General features: G+C 33.0%; 1 protein-coding gene across 1 annotated transcript; it reads right to left on the bottom strand.

Moving 5' to 3' along the window:
• Nucleotides 1-387: 387 nt before the first annotated feature.
• LOC143075725 (uncharacterized) lies at nucleotides 388-3674 on the bottom strand. The gene has a single exon (XM_076251281.1). It carries the CDS (start codon nucleotides 3633-3635, stop codon nucleotides 1377-1379), a length of 2259 nt encoding a protein of 752 aa, XP_076107396.1. The 5' UTR covers nucleotides 3636-3674; the 3' UTR covers nucleotides 388-1376.
• Nucleotides 3675-16940: the final 13266 nt, after the last annotated feature.

Here is a 16940-nt window from a genome sequence, read left to right as displayed (position 1 = left end):
AAGCAAAATAAGTAAACGGTCATAATACATATTCAAATTCATTTCTAAATAGTAAAATGAAAGTACTTCAGTTAACTGTGTATGTAGAATTTTTTGCAGTGTTAGAAAGTGGTGAAAATTTTAAAAAGGCTATCATTATCCCTTATGGGCCAGGATATACTACCGTGCCACCTTAAACTATAATGGTTTACGTTTACAAATTGTGACTTGGATGGAGTGTTGTCTCATTAGCAATCACGTTACATCTTCGTTTATCTTTTTTGATACCTTTTTAATCATTTTCTATTCATTATTAGACAAGCTTCAATGATGAGTCTTCTGTAGATGAACATGATGAGTCTTCTGTAGATGCAACACGTGTCAGGTGTACACAATTTCAATTCCTGGTGTATATGATGAGTTTATTCACAAATGTCAACATTACAAAAATGTGTGAAACTATGATAAACATGGTCACCCATAAGATGTCAATTAAGGATTATGTACCCTTGTGTTGATTCAATGCTAAACATATGGAAATTTTATAGAAAATCAACAGCCTTTATCCTTGTACTCTTATATTTGGCAATTTGATAACTGATAGCTATAGGATTATTGCATGCAGTGCTAGCATTGATTTCCTTAAAACAAGTTTATTAATGTACTTTTTGGCTGAAAAAAAATATGGACCAAACCAAATCAAGTACTCTTTTTAGTGTGCGCTCGACTTTTGTGACTCAGGTCGAGGTATTTTAGAATTTACAGGTTGGTAAGAACTTTTTGTAAAAAATAAACACTGGCACATCTTAGAAAAGCAGGTGAGTAATCTATGTTTGAAATTTTATAACAAAAATCTCTGTATTAAAGGCTGTGGATTTTCTATAAAGTACACTTTGCCACAAAGTACTCTTTTTCTATTAAATGCAATGTAACAATAAATAATAATGCTTTGCGTCAAGTTTCCCCTTCAGGCTTGGTATACGTACAAAATGGCATATCTCTATTATTCATTATATCTGTAGTTTTGATACAATTGAAGTTTGAAAAGTTCGTACAAAAATGGCCACAGAAGGGGTCATTAACCTTAACTGTTTATTTTAAACTACTCATAAATTGCAATGAATGTCGATATTACAAATGTTTATATTCGAGATGGTATGTTATAAAATACTTCACTATAACTTATGTGCAGTATTTTTGTTTTTAAATATACTAGGAAGTCTTCCTTGTACACTTAACCAACGTATCACTTGAAAAATTGTAATATCCATAAACAAAATCTATTTCTGCTGATACATAATAGGAGAAAAACTTTTAGATATTGTTTTATAACAATGTGTTTATATATAGCAAATACTACGTTAAGGAAAAATAATACAATATTTCATTTATATCTGTTATTTTTTGCATCGAAACTCTGAATATAAAGAATATTGTTTCAGAAATGGTAATTTTTCATCATCTATTTGAGAATGAGAAAAGTTTTTTCTTTCGTATTTCTTTAAAATTTTATTTTGTTTTGTTAGTAAGGAGGCTATTTCATTCTCTATCGACTTCTTTTGATTAGAAAAGTCAATAAATTGTCCAATTCGTAGAAAAGCTCCGAGATATCGCTTTGCGATTTCATTTGCCTCTAGTAGATCGTAATTGATAATAATAATTTCCCTGTTCAGATCATTTGTATAATTGTGCCAGGCATGTTTCCATTCTTTCTCATTCCAACGAATAAGTCCCTTGTACTCTTCACTCAAAATGATGACAAAGGTTTGAGTATGGGACATCACGTTTATCATTTCCTCTTCTCGGGGTACTCCTATTTCACTATCTCTGCAGGGCCAAAACACCCTAAGCATGTTGTTCTCCTCTAGAGTAGGCAGTAAATGCGTAGTCACCCACAAACGAATCTTTTCATCTTCATTGCAGGCAATATATACGTCGTAAAATAATGTCATATGATAAGAAGTTCCCTTGAAATATTTTATGAATTTCCGTCCAATTATAAATATCTCGAATCGAAACGAAAATATACTTGCCGATAGTAAGACGACAGTAAGGAACGCCGCAACAATAACTGTACTGATCCACGTAACATTAGTATCTGGTATTCTACATCCAACGTTTGCCTTTGTCATATTCTCTATGGGAATTATTTGTCCTTTGAAACGGCAAAACACTTGTACATTTTTGTTACATTCAGAATCACTCTTCGGAAGCCATTGTTGCAACCAAATATCTTCACATTTGCATTGCATTATTATAGTGTCAAGATATATGTTGCAAGGGTTAAGTTCCCCAATAGATCTGTGTAATGAGTTGATAATGTTTCCTCTTAAATCTATGTCGGCTGACCTTAAACGAAACCAATGTAGACGTGGTAATGCATGAATTTTGTTGTTTGAAACATTTAATAAACGTATTCTGTCATAGAAATGTTCATGTTTGAACTGAATTTTCAGATGTTTTAAGTAGTTATTTGATAAATCAACCTCTAACACTTTTTTATCAGGGAGTACGCTTGGAAACTTTGTAAAATTGGACGCAGAACACTCAATCAAAGTCCTATTTCTAACAGCTGGTTGATATATACAGCGGCATTTAGGTGGACATTTTTCTGCTAAAGACAAATTGCAAATTAACCCATCATATCGGCGTTCTTTGATAATTGTTAATATTGATATACCCTTTAAACTATTCGGGTTAAAACATCTGACGTCGAAGTAATCTCGTTTCATTGTAGATGCAATGTGTTCTGCTGCAATTGCAAATGGATAAATATTACAATCACAAGTCCATGGATTATCTCTACCGTCAAATCCATAGGAAAATAATCTTCCGATAAATAGGGGGTTTTCAAAGCCGAGGAAACGCAATGATTTGGCATTAAAAAACGATGAAAGTGAATTATTTGACACTACCACCATCCCTCCATTTCCAAGGGATATATTGGGTCTAAATTTCCATGCTAACTCATTTGTTATTGATTTAATTGCATTGTGGGAGTAATCTACCAAACAAAAATACTGCTGTTTAGAAGCCAATGCATTAGTGATATCCAGAGTTGACATATTGTTGAAGGCTAAGCGTAGATAAAACAAACTTCCATTCATGTTCAAGAGAAATCCAGGATCCATTACATTGATTTTATTAAATGACAAATCAATGATACGAATGAACTTCATTTGCAAAAATGTGTTATTTTGTAAAAATTGAACATTGTTCCCGCGAAGCAAAAAAGTATCCAAGTTTGTCAAACACGAAATTTCATCTATACTTTTAATCTTGTTGAAGGATAAATCAATAATGAACAATCCATTAAATTTACAAATGTTATTGGGTAGAAATGTAAGATTGCCATTTCGATGATACAGCGAATAAAGGTCATGATGTCCTTCAGGATCCACAATTGTAGAATTATACTGACCTTCGTTGTATAAAACTGATAAATTTGTCAGGTTTTCAATTTTCGATTTGGATTTGCAAATACAACAAGACATCTGATGAAATGTAAACCTTTGCTTATTACATGTCATTGGACATGTCAAATCAGTTCTGTTAAACAATGACTTCATGTCTTCTTCCACATGGTTATACGGCAACCCTTGAATCATAAGGTAATGTAGAAAGATGAATGTTGTACGTAAAGTTTTAAAAGTCATCCTTGCAGACTCACTTCCACATGTTCCACATATTTTAATATTGCTTCCTTTTCAAATAATAGATTGCTACACTGTTTTAATGATGTTAAATATTTATATTTCACGTGACTTCTTTACACTTAAAATGATGAAAGATTATACATCATAAAATATCTACTTTAAAAGATACACGCACTTCACTTATAGGTCAATGACGCTCTATTAAAAAAATGTAAAAGGCAAAATAAATAATGAAGTTGTATTTTTTTTCAGCTGACTTTTTCTTTTAAACTGATGACATGAGAAGGAAATACTCCAAGGATTCAAAATTTCTTACACAATGTTTGCGATGAAGGTCGTTTATTCAGGAATTATAAAAACATAGTACAACTGAATTTCATAAACAATTATGTAATAAATCAAAACTGAATAAATAACAATAATTTGCAAAGGTGGAGAATAAATACCGCCACCCTCAATGAAAAATTTACAAAATGTAAAAAAAAAAAAATAGAGTACAATAACAGTTTGATTTCATCAGCATATAAAATTCTAAATTTTTAATTTAAAGAAAAAACACCTATGAATATAAATCTGTTAAAGAATCAAGGGAGTGGGTGGGTGGGAAAAAAGTCTTCCCAAGTGATGTGCTGGTATTCTTAAAGTCTAACTTAACTACTAGAGTGCAGATCAAGCTCTGTTGACCGCTACTAACAAAATAAAATTTGGGTAAAGCAAGAGTATTGATTCGGATGTGTGCAGTCAGAGATCACACATCATTTTTTTCGTTTATTTTAAAAGCATATTATAGTAAATAATTCATTTTCAGAGAAAGCACTATTTTGCACATAACAAGTACTATGAAAACCTATTCGTTCTTCTGAAAGTCTAATATTAAAATAGAGGATTCAAATTCTTTTATGTAGTACCTGTTATCAATTTTTATGAATGTGTATTGAAGTTATTGATAAATATTCTAAATTTTGAAGTGATCGTCGTGGTAACTAGTTTGTCTGTTCAATTGTTTAATATATTGTGCGCTCTTGAAAAACTTGAAAGCAATCCAAATCTACAAAATTAATCCGCCCAATTAATTATCACAAAGATTATCTGCTAATCAGCTAGGGACAAGATCTTCAGTAAACATAATTAGCATAAATCTATTTTACGACTCACCTAATTACAATTAATTCATTCTTTATTTAAGAAATAATTGATGCAAGCTAAACTTTATTGTAGTTTTAACATGGGTAGGCATTATATTCGTGATCATTTTTGCCCGACCAATAGTGAGGGCTAAAATAACACTAATATAATTCCTACCCATATTAAAACTACAATAATGTAAAGCTTGCATCAATTATTTCGACTCTGATTAGGACAATTAAGGTAATTTCTATGTCCGATGTGTACAAGTGTAGACTGTTTATGTAGGCTTTTCAATGAACATCCCTTTTTTTATTGTGAAGAATCAAACGTCTGACACTGTGATTTTCAGAGGGAGGAGTTTGAACAGCCAACATGAATAATTATTGTTGTTGTATCTAGGTCAAATATGTCAATTTCGGAATGCAACACATTACTGTCATATTAAATAAATTAGAACCAACATGTGCATCATTTAACAGTTTGGAAGTGTTTAAAGTTAAGTGCATGCCAATTTGATAAATTCATTATTCTGTGGTAGTCAATATACGCATGTGCAAACAAATTTTATTGGATTTAGAGCATGGGTTCGTTCACAAAGCGAAAGAAGCACGTCCTATTAGAATTCTTATTTTAAACTGCGAAGACCAACATGCGTATATATCACCTCCGTCTCCCAAATTTTTGTTATACTTAAACGAAATGCTGACTCAAAATTAATTAAATGCAAATTACTTGAATGAAGTTAATGTATATACCGGGTTGTATGATTAACTTTGCTAATTTCAGTAAAAATATGTAACCAGCCTTTATCAATCAATTGAAAACATAACTTCAAATCACCAATGCATTTAGTTTACGATTATGCCAGGCCATGGCTAAATGCACAGAGGAAGGATACTCTAATCGAATGGGTTTAGTCTGTAAGGTCGTTAAACAAATTAGAACGGAAGATTTGGTTTTATAAAAGTACAGACTACATCGATCATTTAATATCTAACTGCAGATAAATCCCCATAATGTTTGTATATGTAAAGCAAATGACATACACTGTTAGATAAAGAAATCAGGTATTGAAAATTAACATGGAAACTCCTACCGAGGAGAAAATCTTAAATTATCATTTATCTATTCTATGTTCCTACTGAATGTCAATCAGATATAAAGAACTGGGTATACCTCTACTTTATAGGAGACCTAAATTATCAACATCCAATTACAAATAATATGTAGAGGTCGTGATTTTCAACAAGCGTTTTGCATTTCAATGGTAACCAAATGTGCACTTTATGCATTTATTCATTTGACTGATTTCGCAATGAGCTTCTTATGAAGAATGAAAAGAAGTTATCATTATTGTTTAACTTCAGATTCCTTTCACTGAACAATTGTTAGTTAATTAATAACATTGATTGCCTCTATCATGTCTATCCCACGATTTTTTTATAATGAATACAGCAGTTACAGTTACGTCTGGCTAAAATATTGACTTACATCTAGAAATTGACCAGAACAAACTTCAAGGCAAAAGATATGATTTCATCTCCCAATAGTGACTTTTCTTTTCTTTGTTTCATTATTTCTGCAGTGCCTGTATACTTTCAGCTGTTTCTATATACCAAAGCTTGCAGTTAGTATCATGATTTCTATGACAGTTTTTTTCCCTTTCGTTTAATGTGTTTTAGCTTTTGATTTCGTCAATTGATCGTAGACTTTTCGTTTAAAGTTTTATTTGGAGTTCGGTATTGTTGCTGTTTTGCTATTACCTTGATGTACGGTTGTTGCTTATGAGAAACGTATTATACGAAGATGTCCACTTTGGGAAGTTGAAATCGCCTTTCAATAATATGAGGACACAATGGTGAACGTTTTTTCACACATGACGACAAATATTTTCCAATTGTCTCTTTCTTCAACAACGACTTAACGAATTAGACTTATCACCGGTTTGCATTTACAAGAGCATCACCTCGGGTACCAGACGTGGCAAAGGATTATTTACCCGACCGGAGCACATACGATTATCCCCGGTTTTTAATGGGGCTAGTAGTTTTAACTTCTTAGTTTCTATGTTATGTTATGTATACTTTTGTTTGGTTTTTTTTTTTACTTTTTTGTGTCAAGGACATTTTAGTTTGTTTTAATCTTCTGAGCTTTAATATCCCTTTTGGAACCACATGTCCTTTGAGACAGATTGTTTGGTACTGTATGCAGAAATAGTTTTTAAATATTTAAAATACATACTATAAAGCACAACCATTGTTGAATAAACCGATTTATTTGAAAACAATGCATGTATCCTACATATCAGAGTGTTAGATTGTAGAACTGTTGGTAATACACCCTCTGACCCCGGATTGCCATTGCAATTTATTGTTTCAGATTCATAATGCTTGAATGCATCTTTGTAAACGATGTGCCACATATATTTTTTACCATTCGAAGTTAAGGGCAGCTGACGGTTTTTCATTTCAACATACTTATCTAAACAGACATGAACGAAAGTGGGTAATTCTCTACACCTATGATCCATTGTCCTGCGTCATTTGAATAAAAGTTATATGTTTTCCTCTGGTACTCTTTGACAAACGTCATTAACGTTTCTTATGTGTCTTTGAACCCATTGTAGAGTATCATTTTTTTTTTCAACAACACAAATCACCTATGAACACATTTACTACGATTCAGAACATGCAAACTATCAGTTTCAATTGCTTTTGTTGTAAATGGGCAAATGTTGGATAGAAATGAGAATATACTTATCCATGCATAACATATGATATTGACAACGATGTGTGAACAAAACAAAACAGACATAGAAGGTATAAATGTCAAAATAGGGACACAGCAGTCGACATTGTGTTATTATCTTAATCACTACATACAAATATGTAAACAAACATTGGCATAAACACAATAACGGGATGTATAAGTACAGATCCACGTTATATGTGTTAAAGAATCCGCAAAAGGCATATAAGCAAAGCATAATATTAGAACAAATGAAATATTACAATACAAAACTTATCATAGAACAATAAAACAATGACGAGATGTATAAGTCCAAACCATATATAAAAAGAAGATGTGATATGATTGCAAATGAGACAACTCTCCACAAGAGACCAAAATAACTATAGGTCACCGTACGGCCTTCAATAATGAACAAAGCCCATATCGCATAGTCAGGTATAAAAGGCCCCGAAAGGATTATGTAAAACAGTCATATGTAAAAAGAAAATGGAAACACAAAAAGAAACACAAAAAGGCAAATAGACAAAGCATATTTAGCAAACACGAAAGACAACAATACATAAATTATCATAGAACAATAACATAATGACGGAATGTATAAGTACAGAGCCACTAACATAATGACGGAATGTATAAGTACAGAGCCACGTCAAATTAATACCACCAAAAATAGATTAAACACTCAAAGTAATTTTTGTTTGCCTATTTGTTTTTACTTCCCAAAAACATGGAGAAAACATCACTGCTAATTTAAGACAACCCTTAGCACGTACATTGACTTTGGTAGATAACAAAAGAGGGACGAAAGATACCAAAGGGACAGTCAAACTCATAAATCTAAAACAAACTTACAACGCCATGGCTAAAAATGAAAAAGACAAACAAACAACAGCACACACGACACAACATAGAAAACTAAAGAATAAACAACACGAACCCCACCAAAAAACTAGGGGTGATCTCAGGTGCTCCGGAAGGGTAAGCAGATCCTGCTCCACATGCGGCACCCGTCGTGTTGCTTATGTGATAAAACATCCGGTAAATAGTCTAATTCGGTAAGTCACATTCATGAAAGGGAAGGGGATTGTAGTTACGACTTAAGGAACATATCCGATATCATTTGTGAAACGGTTATTCCATAACGGTCAACCAACTCGTGATGGCGTTCGTAAAATTTACGAAGGGATGATTTCAACTTCACCATTTGGAACTCTTGGTTTAATAGCTTCCTTGAGAGCAGCAACCCTCTATCAAGAAAATCATGATAGGTAATGCAAGCACGGGAATATCGTATCAATTGGGAGATATATACCCCGTATGCAGGTGCTGCTTGAATGTTGCTACTTAGAAATGGAAAGTTCACAATTGGAAAGCTGAAATCATCTCTTTTGTCGTAAAGTTTTGTTTTCAACCGACCCTCATTGTCAATTTCTAGATGTAAGGTCGACTTAACTGTATCTGTAGTATCCTTTATCTCTAGCTCGATTGGATAGATGCGTTCCACATAGTCACCAAATTTTGAATATTTAGTGAAAGAACATCATCTATATAGCGAAACGTAGAGTTAAAGGATATTGCTTACTTCTTCTCTTTCTTCCTAAGAAGTTCCTGCATGAAGTCAGCCTCATAATAATAACGAAACAAGTCGGCAAGTAGAGGGGCACAGTTTGTTCCCATTGGAATGCCGACAGTCTGTTGAAAAACACGTCTTCCAAACGTAACAAATATGTTGTCAATCAAGAAATCAAGCATCTTGATAATATCAGTTTCAGAGAATTTTTTGTTCGAATCAGAGTGATCCTTTACAAAGTAGGATTTATCCCTCCCCAAGACAAGATACTTGTATCTACGTTGGCCATTCTTTTTTACGAAGCAAAGCAATACCAACTCTGTCAATTTGTCTTTTAGTTTGGAATGTGGAATACTAGTGTACAGAGTAGAAAAGTCAAATGTTTTAATACTGTTACAAGATGAAAGAGAGTTAGATTGTATGTACTCTAAAAGATCTTTGGAATTTTTAAGTATCCACATCTGATTCACGCCCCCTCTAGAATAGGCAGTTTCACAATAACTTTGAAGCCCATCTTTGATTGCTGATAAAATAGATGTTAATAATTTAGAAAGAGGTTTCGTGGTGCACCTGGGAGACCCATCAATATACCGTTCTTTGTAAGGACACTTATGTAGTTTAGGTATCCAATACAGTGATGGCAGATCCAGTTCTTCATCTTTGGTTGAAATTCCAAAGGAACACAGAACAGACCTATGATTATCCAGGATTTCCTCTTTTTGGTAAGTGTCGTGAGGGTATATGTTGAGTTTCCAAGTGAATTGTCAATACCTAATTCGTTTATCAAGCAGTTAATGAGTTTTACATGCAAAAACGATGTTGTTTTGGGCTTTATCTGCGGGGACAACAATCATATTTGTCTTGGAGGTAGGATAGGTGTTTTGCAACATTTGGGTCTTTAAAGATTGACGTAGCATGGGCATTGATAGACCCATTCAGTTTCTTAATTCTGATTTGTATCAACGACCTCACTGCCTTGATCCATTCGGAAAGAGTGTCTACGTCTTCCTTCTTGCGCTTAGCCCATTGCCTGGCATAATCCTCAACTGAATCCATCAAAATTTTAAAGTTGTATTTCCAATTGATGGATTAAGGCACACGATATTTCGGACCTTTCGATAACACATTTCGTAGAGGAGTGTTATTAACAATGCTGAGGTCACCGGTAATAACGTGGCCATCAGGATTATATGTGAATTGGGAACTAGCACAAGTTCAATCAGGAGGTTTAGACTTGAAGTCGTCAATATCGAGATCCTGCAAAACGTGTTTGTAATTGAAAATTTTAGTTGCAATAGATTTGGTATAGGTATAAGAAATGATTGGTACAGACTGGTCTTTGAAATAAGAAGGTATTTTCGATTGAACTAATTTATGATGACGGATATTGCATAAGTTGACGCCATCGATACCTTTGTTGGCAAAGGAAAGATTAAGGAAAGATCTTTTCTCTTTTTCATCTTTGCCAATGCGGACTGGCTTGAAAAGTCTGGGACTAGCAATATCCGAAATTATAGCTGTAATTTTGTATTGGTTTGAATGAGGGTTTGTAACAGTGGATTCCAAACAAAAATTGAACAGAGAATGAAGTTTTGAAAGGGGTAATGAATAAAGTTTCGTGCGAATGTGATGAATACCTAACGGCTTTTGTATAAATGGCAGTAAGTCATTAAGAGGCAATGTTAGAGAGCACCAGGCAGGACTGTTCAACTAAAAAAAAATTAATTTGGTCAAACATATATTTTACCCTTTAAGTATAACATACTGACTGGGAATATATAATTTTTTTATTTTTTTTGGTGAATTTGACATCTTTTTTAATGAAATTCAATTTAAGCGCTCAAACTGCGAATTTTCTTTGAAATGTATGGGGGAAAAGCCAGTTTCTAACCGTTTTCAATGATCCATCATCGGAGAAAAACAGCACTTATGACTAAACTACCTATATGGAAGTCTAGTACTATATTGGTGTAAAAAATAAGGAAAATAAAATTTTTGTATCTTTTTGATTTTTTTCAAAAAATAAGGTAAAAAAATGCTAAAATAAGGAAATTTGAGAAAAGCCAGTTTCTAACCGTTTTCAATGATCCATCAACAGAGGAAAACAACACTTATGACTAAACTAACTATATGGCAGTCTAGTACTATGTTGGTGTAAAACATAATGGAAATAAAACTTTTGGTATCTTTTTTTATTTAAAAACAAAATAAGGTAAAAAAATGCAAAAATAAAGAAAATTGTAAAATTTGAGAAAAGCCAGTTTCTAACAGTTTTCAATTATCCAACACCAGAGGAATACAACTCTTATGACTAAACTACTGATATGGAAGTCTAGTACTATGTTGGTTTAAAAAATAATGAAAATACAATTTTGGTATCTTTTTTACTCTTTTTCAAACAATTCAGTAAAAAAATGCAAAAAAAAAGAGAAAATTATGATTTGGAAAACCAAAATGGTATTACCAGTATATGGATAAAGTTACAAACTACCATAAACTTTAGCATCTTTATTGTATTTATCATGTTTAAGTGATAGTTTTTGTTAAAAAAAAATAAAAGAAAAAAAATGCAGTTACGCCACTTTGTTCATTTGGTTGCTATAGCAACCATAAAATGTACACTATACATTTCATGTTGGCCTTTTTTGTACAAATTTTCACCATGAAAGTACATGTACTTAGTTGGAAGATGCAAGAAAATTCTCATTGAATTGGCATGTAGATCATAAGTCAATGTCATATATACCTACAATACAATTTTTGCTGTACTTTGACCTTTGACCTCAAATTAAAAAGATGATTTTTGTTTACACTTTTGTGTCGGGAGCATGATTTGTTTGCCCTGTGACAAAATCTTTTGATATTTGGCACATGTGTGCAACACCTCAAGACAATGTGTTGTGTTCCATGGACCATCATCCCCAAATTTATCCAAACCTTCCTTTTGTGGTATTGAACCTTCTTACTAAATTTCATAGAAATCCATTCATTTAAACTAAAGTTATTGTCCAGACCAATGTGTCTTCAGACAACAACGATGACGACATCATACCATTATATGATCCTAAAAATTGTTTGTGGGTCGTATAAAAACTGATTAGATCCTCATTTCTTCACCTAATATATTCTGAACTGCCAACTGGCATGACCATCATGACCATAGTCTTGTCCATTTAATTTAATATTTTTTTTTTGTAAATGTCGGCTGGTATCATTTCTGTATAGGAATTTACACCAATAAAATTATTTGATTTGGTTTGATTTGATTTAATGTTTGGGCATGATGAATAAAATTGCATTCAGCACAGATCATACATTTGCAGATAATAATTTCACATTGTAACTCAAAAATGGGGGAAAGGGGGGGATCTATTGAAATTATTGAATAGGCCTCATGATTGTCAGTTGGGAAAACATTGTAATTGGTAAATGACTTCTAGTTTTAAAAATAAAGCAGCATCAAACATCAATGTGTCTGGAAAATTCACACAATAATTTGATTTTAATTCCATTTAAAAGACATTTTGAAAAGTATGTTTAGTAAAATTCATTTAATCTTCGGAATGCTTTGATTTGAGACTTATTATACTAGTATAATAGTCCCAACTTTGATTGATGCCTTTTTTGTATCAATTTATCCCAGAAGTAATTTCAAACTTCCATAATTTAAACTATTACCTGTTCCAACTGGTATAACTGTCGAAAAGAATTCTTTTATACACTATTACTATCATCTGCTTCGAAGTGATCTGTCTTTCCAGTTTTCAAGATGCCAAAAATTATGGCATTTAGATCTTTCTTTGCCTTTGGTGTCCATGATATACCATATACTGTTTTAAGATGGGAGCAAACTGTATGATTTTCAACTGAATCATCAAAAACTACTCACGGATGGCTTTAATTTTCTCATATTCCACATTTCAAGCAAATAATACAATAATTTCAGTCTTATAAATAATCCTCATTCCCGTACAATAGAATTTGTAACTGCCTCTAACAATGTGTCTATGTAGAAATTGATCACCCTTACATGTATACAACAATCTCCTGATGAGGGAAATAAGTTTCCCAACACCACAAAGTTATATACTTTTGTTAAATCGTATCAAAATGTTCAATTATGTATAAAAATATACAACAGAAGTTCATTTTACCACCAAAAACATTACCAGCTGATTACAACCTTTATCGGTTTTTAAATTGAAGAGCATCAATTTTGGTATGTCTAAACACCAAAAAGTCGAAAATAAACTGCTGTTTCCGGACAGTTTACTGCATTAGAACATTTACATATAAACAGATACCAGAAATGTTATTATCATTTCCTGCTGTATTCATGGTCATCTTTTTGAATATATATCGATTGTTATATTTTAGGCTGTTTTTGTTGAGAAATTAATACCCGTATTTCCCTATATAAGCAGTCAAATTTACTGTAAAATCAAATTCATTTTTTTATACATAATAACCCAATATGACTTTTAAAAATGTCATTTCCCAACAAAACAAGGTGCATACAATACAAAAACACATTTATCCCAAAAAGGTTGTTGAACAAAATTTCTAATCTCTGGCATTGCCTCTTAATAGATACATCATGCAGAGAAAGTGATGTATAATGGCGATGACCATGACTGCGTCTACGTCGAGGAGTCGAGATGAAAATATTCATCACATTCACCGAGTTACATGAAGGACTAGATAGAATAGCTATACTATCAATTTTGTCATTGCAACCATAAGGTGTCTCAGTTCCCAATTGTCTAATCCAGTAGTCCTTTTTTTTTGTCTACGGAGAGTTGTTGAAAGATTAGGATTGTTAGAGCTATGGTATATCTTTTCGATAATGCAAACTGTCAGGGAAACGATGGAATGGTCGGGCTGATTGAAATGCTGGTATAGAATGTCGTTAGCATTGAGGGTAATGTCTGATCTATGACCGCACATACGTTTGTTTAGCCTTCCTTTCGTTTCACCGACGTATACCAATCCGCAAAGGTTGCACTCTAATTCGTAGAGCTGACGACATTTATCGATTTACAATTCAGATCATCGTGACTTCTGGTAAAATATGACTTCTTGGTCAAATTGCTAGTGAATTCAGCATCTGTAATTAAAATTGCACAAGTTTTGCAGCCTTTGGTCTCACATTTCGAAATGCGACAGTGTTGTACTGTGTCATCAAAAACCAAAATGTCTTTAAGAACTGAACATGGCTGTATATGTGTAATATTGCTGTTGTCACTAGGACCATGATCTGAATGAGTCATGTTTGTGATATTTGTCATGTCTGATGATGAGGGGACACCTGCCGTATCAGACGACACCGTGTCTATGGTGACGTCTGTTTCGGACCTTTTTATACTGGGCGACGTCCGAGCCAGTTTCCTGTTAGATCTTCGTAAATTCATGCAATTTTAGTTTTGCTACTGGGCGGATGATGTCCTCGGGGACAAAATGTCCACCAGCAGAGACATCGACCCAGTGGTTATAAAAGAGGGACGAAAGATACCAAAGGGACAGTCAAACTCATAAATCTAAAACAAACTGACAACGCCATGGCTAAAAATGGAAAAGACAAACAAACAGCAGCACACACGACACAACATAGAAAACTAAAGAATAAACAACACGAACCCACCAAAAAACTAGGGGTGATCTCAGGTGCTCCGGAAGGGTAAGCAGATCCTGCTCCACATGCGGCACCCGTCGTGTTGCTTATGTGATAAAAAATCCGGTAAATAGTCTAATTCGGTAGGTCACATTCATGAAAGGGAAGGTGTGACTCTAGCTTACCAACTTTTCCTACATGTGCATTCCATCAATTTTTCAAAAGGTTACAATAGTAATAAATAAATAAAATAATAAAATATCTATAATGAACTTGGCCCAGTAGTTTCAGTGGAAAATGTTAGTGAAAATCTATAAATGTTATATAAATTGTTAAAAATTGACTATGAAGGGCAATAACTCCTTAGGGGGTCAATTGACCATTTTGGTTATGCTGACTTATTTTTAGGTCTTGCTTTGTTGTACATTATTGCTGTTTACAGTTTATCTCTATCTATCATAGTATTCAAGGTAATAACCAAAAACAGCAAAATTTCCTTAAAATTACCAATTCAGGGGCAGCAACCTAACATTTGATTATCCGATTCATGTGAAAATTCTAGGGCAGATAGATCTTTACCTGATAAACAATTTCACTTCCTGTCAGATTTGCTCTAAATGCTTTGGTTTTTGAGTTATAAGCCAAAAACTACATTTTACCCCTATGTTCTATTTTTAGCTATAGCTGCCATCTTGGTTGATTGACCGAGTCATTGGACACTTTTTTAAAACTAGATACCCCAATGATGATTGTGGCTAAGTTTGGTTAAATTTGGGCCAGTAGTTTTAGAGGAGAAGATTTTTGTAAAAGTTAAGAACGACGGACGACGGACGACGTCGACGACGGACGCCAAGTGATGAGAAAATCTCACTTGGCCCTTCGGGCAAGGTGAGCTAAAAATAAACTCTGATCATAAGGATTTTGATATAACATGCAGTAATGACACGAACATCGATAACTTGTACTGTGGTGGACAATATAGGATGCAGTATAAATAATGCCTGTACACCAGGATGCATTCAATTTATAACGTTTTGTTTTCTTTTGGTCGATATCTCTGCTGGTGAACCATTAGTCTCCGAGGATATCATCAGCTTAGTAGTTAGTACTTCGGTACTGAAAAACTTATAACAAACATTTCTAAAATTATCCTTTTATAAATATTGAAATTATTAAAAAAAAAATGATACATCGATGCAAAATAAATTCAGAAAAGCGCTTAGGACAGATTAAATGTGTATCGTATTATTTTCAATTTTAACGTATATCAGAAATTTTGTATATATTTGTTTAAATGTCCGATAATTGTATTACTAAAATACACATCAGTCAAGGTGAGTAAGGTTATTGTCAGCAATAATATAAAAATAACAAATGGAAACATTTGACTATTAATAATCATGGTCAATGTTTGTTACCATAAATAGCTTAAATAAAGCTAATACTAACAATGACCACTGCCCTTTCCTTGATCTTGATATATATATCATTAACGGAAAGCTTAATACTAAAATTTATGATAAAAGAGATGATTTCTCATTTCCTATCGTTAATTATCCATTTTAAGATGGTGACGTTCCCTTGTCACCATCTTACGGTGTTTATATATATCAACTTGTACGATTCGCTCGTGTATGTAACAATGTTTTAGATTTTAACGAGAGAAATTTATGTATTACTGAAAAATTATTACACCAGGGTTTTCAATATCACAAACTAGTCAAAACATTTACTTAATTTACTTAATTTTATCATCGGTATAAGGACATCATTCGTAAATATAGCTCAACATGCAGACTTCTTATACGTTCAGGTATTTCACATCCAATAGTTTATGGAAATATTCTTTATAAAGCACAAAAATGTCAGTATTCACCTCAGAATCTAACAAAACCTTTAAATAGACATATTAAGAAGGGATATAGTTACGATACTGTTGTCAGGTAATTGAAGATTGCATATCTTGGCGATAATATTAAATCACTTATAGGGTCTTTGCATCGGAACTAAACACATTTATTATTAATAAACCAGTTGCTGGCATGACACGGGTTATGTTCCTCTCATATATGTAATGATGGTATGATACTAAATCCCTCACGGGGAGGATTGTGCCTGATATTCATATGATGAAGACATAATTTTTCAATCAGTTTAATTGAGGTCCGGAGCTGGCATGTCTGTTATAACTGCTAGTAGTCTTATGTTATTTATATATTATTGTCTTTTTGTTTATTTTTTTTTT

The sequence above is a fragment of the Mytilus galloprovincialis genome, chromosome 5 (assembly GCF_965363235.1).
Source record: "Mytilus galloprovincialis chromosome 5, xbMytGall1.hap1.1, whole genome shotgun sequence".
Taxonomy (NCBI): domain Eukaryota; kingdom Metazoa; phylum Mollusca; class Bivalvia; order Mytilida; family Mytilidae; genus Mytilus; species Mytilus galloprovincialis.
The sequence above is the reverse complement of the archived record's forward strand: the minus strand, read 5'-3'. Positions and strand labels throughout refer to the sequence as shown.

Coding starts and splice junctions, on each gene's coding strand:
- LOC143075725 (XM_076251281.1), bottom strand. CDS start 3,635: ATGACTTTTAAAACTTTACGTACAACATTCATCTTTCTACATTACCTT.